Source organism: Hippocampus comes, unplaced genomic scaffold, assembly GCF_001891065.2.
Source record: "Hippocampus comes isolate QL1 unplaced genomic scaffold, H_comes_QL1_v1.1 scaffold317, whole genome shotgun sequence".
Classification (NCBI taxonomy): domain Eukaryota; kingdom Metazoa; phylum Chordata; class Actinopteri; order Syngnathiformes; family Syngnathidae; genus Hippocampus; species Hippocampus comes.
The window spans coordinates 822,140-830,244 of NW_017805531.1; the positions used below are offsets into that span (position 1 = coordinate 822,140).

Genomic DNA, 8,105 nt, shown 5'->3' on the forward strand with positions numbered 1-8,105 from the left:
AATGAAGAAATAATTTGGTTTTTTTGTTTTTACTGCCACGCCGGTCCCCACGTGTAGTAATGCACTTTTTGACAGCATGTCCATTTATTGCAAATTATTTTGCGGGCCCCTACTTTATGGCTGGCGGCACCTCAGTTTGTGAACGACTGCCCTCACTGCCCCTGAGCAGAGGGTGAACCGGATCGGGCTCCTGAGGGGCCGAGCGTGATCCCAGGCTCAACCAGCTGTGTGTGCTGCCCAAGGCCCGAGAGTAGTCAAACAAACACAGCTGCGATTGGTTGCTCCCCACTCCCACATCCCCCAATCCCCTCTCTCATGACGAATGACAAAAAACTAATGTCTTCATTCTTGTGCGTGTGTGCTCGAACCGAGGCGTTGTCATTCACACACTCGAAAAACATGAGTAAAAGTAGTGAAATTTGGCATATATTACTATGTGGTGGTAGGAAACTCGACTCACAACACAATAAGCAGCAGTTTTTGCTGCATATTTGAAAGCTTCCTTTTTTTCCCTAAGAAAAAAAGGGATCATGAAAAAACAAATTCTGATTTTTCTGCTGCATATTTGAAAGCTTCCTTTTTTCCCAAAGAAAAAAGGGATCATGAAAAAACAAATTCTGATTTTTGAAACTGATTTTTTTTGGTGGTAATGTTATGAGAACATAGTTGTATTCCTTCAAGAAAAAAATATTCATAACCTTTACATGAATGAAGATGTATTATTTTTTTTTTTTTTAAGTCACGAAGGGACCGGAACAAATTCTTATTTTTCAAGAAAAAAAGTCATAATCTTTAGAAGAACAAGCTTTTTTTAAATAAAATAACGTTGCAATTTTGTGAAAATAATGTTTTAAAAAAGTATTCTTTACAAGAACATTCACTAAAAAAAGACATGAAAAACTGTCGTAGTCAAAATATGTTGTGACACAAATTCTTATTTTTCAACTTTGTATTTGTTTAAAGAAAAAAATGGTTGGAATGTTTACAAATACAAATTGAGGGTCAAATTTATGGGACGATGTCACCATCATATCAGATCTTTTTCATTGACTGAAAGCCACGGAAGGAAGAAATAATTTGATTTTTTTTTTTTTTACTGCCGCGCCGGTCCCCACGTGTAGTAATGCACTTTTTGACAGCATGCCCATTTATTGCAAATTATTTTGCGGGCCCCTACTTTATGGCTGGCGGCACCTCAGTTTGTGAACGACTGCCCTCACTGCCCCTGAGCAGAGGGTGAACCGGATCGGGCTCCTGAGGGGCCGAGCGTGATCCCAGGCTCAACCAGCTGTGTGTGCTGCCCAAGGCCCGAGAGTAGTCAAACAAACACAGCTGCGATTGGTTGCTCCCCACTCCCACATCCCCCAATCCCCTCTCTCACGACGAATGACAAAAACTAAGGTCTTCATTCTTGTGCGTGTGTGCTCGAACCGAGGCGTTGTCATTCACACACTCGAAAAACATGAGTAAAAGTAGTGAAATTTGGCATATATTACTATGTGGTGGTAGGAAACTCGACTCACAACACAATAAGCAGCAGTTTGGCAGGCAAAATTAGTGAACAATAGCTCAAAGAGAGGCCTCGGGTTGTTCATGGCCACTCCCTGTTGAAGTTGACTGTCAAGCTAAAGATAAAACAAAGAGAATTACCCTCTGTGCGTTTAAAACAAACATGTAGCCTCAGCTAGCTTCGTGCTAACAAATAATGGGAGTCTTCCTGGGGGTGACATTTATGTGGCAATGTTTCAAGTTTTGAAGCAACAGATATTTGAACATAACGACTGAAGCAACACATGTGGAGAGATAATATAACAATATCCACTAGCATCTGCTTTATCCTCTGCGAAGAATGCCAAATATTACCGTAGGTTTCTTGAGAATGGATAGTCCCCATCTATATCCCTATGTGTGGATTATACTGCTCCCTGGTGGTCAAGATGCGCGCACCAGATGGAGCAGCACAATGGCCATTGAATTTAATCAAAATCTGACAAAAATGGTTTTGTTCTTTACATTGTATTTCATTTTATAATTCGACGATGTTTTTATGAACTACAAAACAATACAGTGTTATTTTTCTCATTTTAAAACACATTTCTTGTCGATTTGATTTTAGTTTTTTAGCAGTGTGTTTTTGCTGCCAAGGCAAAAGTGAGCTGAACTCCGTACTTGAGCACTAAAATGGTTCTGTTCTTTACATTGTATTTAATTCATGTTTTTATGAACTAAAATCATACAGAGTGTTATTTTTCTCATTTTAAAACACATTTCTTGTCGATTTGATTTTAGTTTTTTAGCAGTGTGTTTTTGCTGCCAAGGCAAAAGTGAGCTGAACTCCGTACTTGACACACCCCTTTCGGCCGACTGATTCAACTATTCAACTTCAGGAAGATTCTTGATGTTTAAATGCATGACCTTTCCCGAATTCCTGTTGTGAACCATGAAAAAATAATGGAGTTTACGGGAAAAAGTCCCGGCAACATAAATCATCTATTAAGATTTGCTGAAAAATGTATGTGGTGACCAAATCAAAGGGAATAGAGGCACGAAGTAGAATTTTTTTTTATATGCTACTGTGAGGATTTTCATAGAGCAATGTGTTCTTATAATATTTTCGCAGAATCCTATAAAAAGGCATAGGCGCTAAATCAACCTTCGAAGATAAGATAAGATAACCTTTATTAGTCTCGCAAGTATCAAGTAGAACGGTGATTTTGATGCTAAAAAAAAAACAGTTTTGCTTTTGTGAAACATCAAACTATAAAACAACAAAAACAAGATTGTAAAAGGGCAAAATAATCGCACCTACCCCTTGAAAAAAATACGTGCTCGACACATCCAATATGTAATATCAAGTAGAACGGTGATTTTAATGCTCAAAAAAACTGTTTTGCTTTTGTGAAACATCAAACTATAAAACAACAAAAACAAGATTGAAAAAGGGCTTTGGCTGGCAAAATAATCGCGCCTACCCGTTGAAAAAAATACGTGCTCGACACATCCAATATGTACGTTGGGTGGATTAACGAATGTAAATGTCCACGGTGAGCAAAAAAATAGTTTGCTTGACTTCCGAATGGAGACACGTTCCACTTTTGTGGTTCCGCTGTAAAGTGATTCCCCAAATGCCTTATTGCAGTGCATTACTTTTATGAAAAGATTCAGTGGAGTTTATGAATTAAGCTGTTAGATCGAGATGAACTCGGATGTTCCTGCATGTCTCGGTGGTAATTGATTCAAGCGTTGTTAAAGGAAGAGCACCCGGAATTTGTGCTGCATCCGCATTCATTCATTGCAAATTGTGCTGGATTTATTCGCTACGTGAGCTTCTCCAGGTTTTGAACATTGTATCTGTGTAGCTGCTACACCAGATGTCAGGTCTCGTCTCCATTTACATCCGCATGCACACGCGCACACACACACACACACACACACACACACACACACACACACACACACACACACACACACACACAGATATTTCCACAAAGCTCATTTGCATTGCAAAAAGAAGGTCTCTTTTTTTGGCTGCTCCTCGTTTGCGCTCATCATCCAACTGTAGTGAAAAACTAACATGAGAAGGCAAGCCTGTTACATTTTTAACACCGTTTCTGTCCTTTCAAGGAAAAAATACACCGTGGACAGTCAAGCCGTGAACAAGGGGGAAAAAATGCAAGTTATTGACAGACTCCCCATTGTATGTTTTTGTTATTGCCTATATTAAAAGTTTAAATAGTAAATATATCACAAATTATGTTTCAAAACAGTTTAATATTACTTCATGTTTCAAATTTCCCAGCGAATTGTGATTTAAAGTTTCATGGCTCCAATGGTGATTTCTCTGGTGATGATTATGTCTTTGAGAAACTTGTTTTCCCCAGATATTGCGTTTTTATTCTCACATTTGGCCCTTTTATCAATTATAATGGCTTGGATTTTGGTGAGATATGATCACAATTTAACCTCAATTTAGGGAGTGTCATCTACTCAGCTTTTTGAGTTGGATCAGTATCAGTCTTCAGTGTCATCGAGGTTGATCGAAATGAACTGAAATTAGAAAAAAAAGTTGCTTCATCCAAAAGTGATCTAAATCCAACCATCCGTCAAGTCCATCAATATATAAAATGCGATTTACTTTGCGAATCTTCTCTCAATCTCTGAATTTGACTTTCTGATCTTTTTATTTTTTTTGTGGGGGGCGGGGCCTGCTGTAATGGGCGGAGCCATCTGATGAATCAGGAAAAGTGTCGAGTGCAATATTTAGATGCTTGTTTTCAGCAGTTCATAGTGTCCTTTCACAACATTGATTTTCATGTGCCGCTGGTGGGTCTGGAATGAGTCTCCGTTCATACGTGAATTCACAAACGACAAAGCGCAAACGTGTATTCCAAAGAGAAGCGAGGCCATTGTGGGGTTTTGAATGAAGGCGCTGCCCAGACTGTAAACAGTGCGCAGTCTTTTAACTCAGTAGCTACAGATGGAGCAATGATTTCTTCAGGCAAGTCGGGGACACACAGCGTGCTCGCGCCGTATTGCCTTCGTTCTTTGAAACACAACAGTATGGAACCAGACCAGGAAGAGTGTGGCTCGTCTGTTGTGCTCTACCCAGGGGCGTGCGCGTCTATGTTTGCCCGCACCATCTCCCCCTCGTCGGGCTGCGCTATCAACAACTAGTGAGCAAATGGTGCACAGCAGGCGCCGTGCCATTGAGTCTCTGGGAAGAAAGTGTAATTGTTTCGGTAATTCTGCGCTAACAACAACATCACTTTGGGAGGCCTCTCGCCCATTGTGGGAATTGGGAGAGGTGCAACAAGCCCACTGGCTCAGGTGAGGACGAATTGACATCCATACAACAGTGCCGATTGATCTGCCATTTGCTTTCTCTATCTACCTTCCTCTCTCAGGTCTCTGCAAAGTCGTAAATAGGGTCGTCTGATAACTTTGTTTGCCAACTCTCAGTTGAGAGGAGCCACGGTGTGTACTTTTCACGGGAGCCTTCAGAATTGGTGCGGCACAGTGAGGTTTTTGTTCTTACAATGCAAAAATTAAGATCAAACACAATTTAAAGATCTCAGATTAAGGCAAAAAAATGTGCTTTTTTTGTAGCAGGCAGTTTTGTGAAAGAGAGGGTCACTTCGTGCACTTGTTTTCCTTAAAAATATTCATTAAAAAACCCATTACAATAAATCTGTGACAACCCCCTGTGGTAGGTAAATGTTTCTAAATAGAAAGAAGTATTTGAACACGACTGTCTGCATTATAGTGGCCAGACTGAGCAGCCTCATGTCCATTGAAGTGAAGCAAAAAATTACAAACATTTTTGGGCTCGAACGGATTAATGGAATCTTTATTCATTCCAATGGTGAAAGATGATTTCAGATACGGTTGTTATGAGTTACAGAAAAAAAACCTCAACTAATAATTGCATTGCTAATAATAATAATAATAATAATAATTGGGAAAATCGATGGTTGTATTATTTGGCTGCAACCGGCAGAGATGCTTTTGATTCGGTCTCAACTAGTTTGTGATCTAAAGAAAAACAGGATGTCAGCTGCGGCAAGCTGAGCGATAATTAAAATAAATCAGCTAAATTTCTGCTTACTCTGACACTGGCACCGAAAGAGGAGTGAAGAATGTCAAAATTCTGACATCACATCAAACGGCATCTGTTTAAGTGGCACTCCAATTTGCTACATCTCAGCATTCACATACAAATCCTGAGGGAATTCCACTTTGTTCTGATTTCACCATTTTTTTTTTTTTTTGTGAACTGTGAATTAATTGACATTGTCGTGCATGAAATATAATGAGTGTTTCCTGACTTTGCAGAAACGCTTATGGACAGTCGGTGGGCGACAACGGAGCTGGCCTGGACTACATTCCCAGAAAGTGGGGTGAGCATATGTTTGCCTGTGTTTTGTGGCCACACCCACTCCGTTTATTTCCCCCCTTAACAACATTTGTTCCATTTGCTCGTTAATAGAGCCCCGAGTGTTTTGAGTAGCACACCTCCTACTGTTTTATTGCTTTGTTTTTGCAGCGTGTGTTTGCTTTTCTGGGATACTCAAAACGCAAATCAGAAACACGCTGTGTGACATTGCGAGCGGAGCAATTGCAGAGTTTCAGTATTTAAAAAAAGAAAAGCCAAAAGCTTGATGAGCCCCGCACAATCTGTGCATTGTGTTCTCCAAACAAGCCGATGTGCAAACATGCAACAAAACCAGAGCAAATCCCCACACTGTGTAGGACCTACAAGGAAGAATTGGGCGGGAAAGAATTGTTTCCAAAGACCCCCCCTCATAATTCTAATGTAAATGAAATAAGACTACAACTGGGACTGTTTACATGACAGAGGAATTAAAATCTTGCCTATTTTAAACAAGAACTTCAAAATCATAAAACAACAGTTTTGACTTTTGGACGGCTGTGGATTGTAATGTTATGAGAATGAAGTCTTGTTTCTTTAAAAAAAAAGGCTTCAAGAAAAAAAGGAATGTTAAAAAAAAGTCGCAATCTTGTAAGACTAAAGACGTATTGTATTGGGATAAAAAGCTGTAATCTTACAAGAACAAAGACACATTTCATCAGGAATGCAATGAAAAAGGATTGCTGTACAGCAAACAAACAAAAACAGAAATAAGTATAACCACGGCATGATGTACTTTTCAAGTGGCCATGTTTCAGCACAGTTGATGTCATCATTTGCCACTTGAATGATTGAAAGTCCTTTTCACACTGCACTTTGCAACGTGTAGCGAATCGTCATCGAACCCATTGATTGGGTATGCACTGCGACAGTGACCTGCTGTTGTCAAAAAGCACATCCAATAATCGAGGGGCTATTTCAGACGGCTAATTTGGCAGACTTGTACGGTAAACAGAATGGGGGGAAAAAATGGAAGTCACTGGGCGTCCCAGTGTCCTGAACTTTGGGACAATAGAGACTTACGTATTGCTGAGTAGGGTCTACATCTCATCTAAACCAGTGGGAAAAGCCTCCCTGTTAATTTCTGGTAAGGTGCTACGCAAACACTTGCAAATATGGGACATGACAGAGGAATTAAAATCTTGCCAATTTTAAACAAAAACTTCAAAATCATAAAACAACAGTTTCGACTTTTGGAGGGCTGTGGATTGTAATGTTATGAGAATGAAGTCTTATTTCTTAAAAAAAAAGGCTTCAAGAAAAAAAGGAATGTTAAAAAAAAGTCGCAATCTTGTAAGACTAAAGACGTATTGTATTGGGATAAAAAGCTGTAATCTTACAAGAACAAAAACACATTTCGTCTACATCTCATCTAAACCAGTGGGAAAAGCCTCCCTGTTAATTTCTGGTAAGGTGCTACGTAAACACTTCCAAATATGGGCAAGCCTTCACCGGGGCACTGTTTCAAAAGGCCTTCAAAGTCTTTCATTGGAATCGCACGTCAACACTCTTCTCCATAAAGTTAAAAAAAGCCTCTCTTCACTCAATTCCTCATGAAGACAGTCTGCTAAATTGCATCTCGTTAAAATGACGGCCCTCCCAATCTTAGATTACAGAAATGTACTGTGAAGATCAGCTTCAAAAACTCTCCATCCACTTTACCGCCGGTGCTCCGTTGAACACCCATCACTGTGAACTGTACCTCTGTTCAATCGGCCACCTTTTGAATTTCCTGGTCCGCCTTTATCTATGAAACAATCATTTCACAAGACGGCACCCTATATTTGCTCTATGTTCACTATCCATACCACCACCCGCAATCTCTGTTCTGGCAGTTTTGTTAACCTCCTTGTTCCCTAAATCCGTACTGGTGTTGGGTAATGTTCTGCTCAAAATGACTAAAAGTGTGATGAGGACGAGCATTTTTTTTTTTTTCATGACACAAGAAAATACTTGATTGCAAATTGTTTGGGACTCAAGTGAGAATGCTACTGCTTCAAACGAACCAAAGCGCATACATGCCAATGAATCAAAGAAAATCCCCATAGTTCTGAAGAACCGCTAGGAATCGTGGAGTGCCTGATAATTGAAATCCGGGAGGGTATTTGAGTCCAAAAGGAAGGTGTTTTGTTGATATGCCCTGGATGAGTGCTGGGAAAATGAAGCAACATGAATT

The 8,105-nt window shown here is 39.9% G+C and overlaps 1 protein-coding gene across 2 annotated transcripts in view; it reads left to right on the forward strand.

Moving 5' to 3' along the window:
* ephb3a (eph receptor B3a) overlaps positions 1 to 8,105 on the forward strand; it is a 42,210-nt gene that overhangs the window by 5,407 nt on the left and 28,698 nt on the right. The window contains exons 1-2 of one of the 2 annotated variants that reach the window (XM_019877900.1): positions 4,360 to 4,827; positions 5,833 to 5,897. In XM_019877900.1, coding sequence (XP_019733459.1) covers positions 5,841 to 5,897 — 57 coding nt within the window. In that variant the 5' untranslated portion in view covers positions 4,360 to 4,827; positions 5,833 to 5,840. Of the gene's footprint in view, positions 1 to 4,359; positions 4,828 to 5,832; positions 5,898 to 8,105 lie in introns of those variants that run through there. The other variant, XM_019877899.1, reaches the window with a different exon arrangement.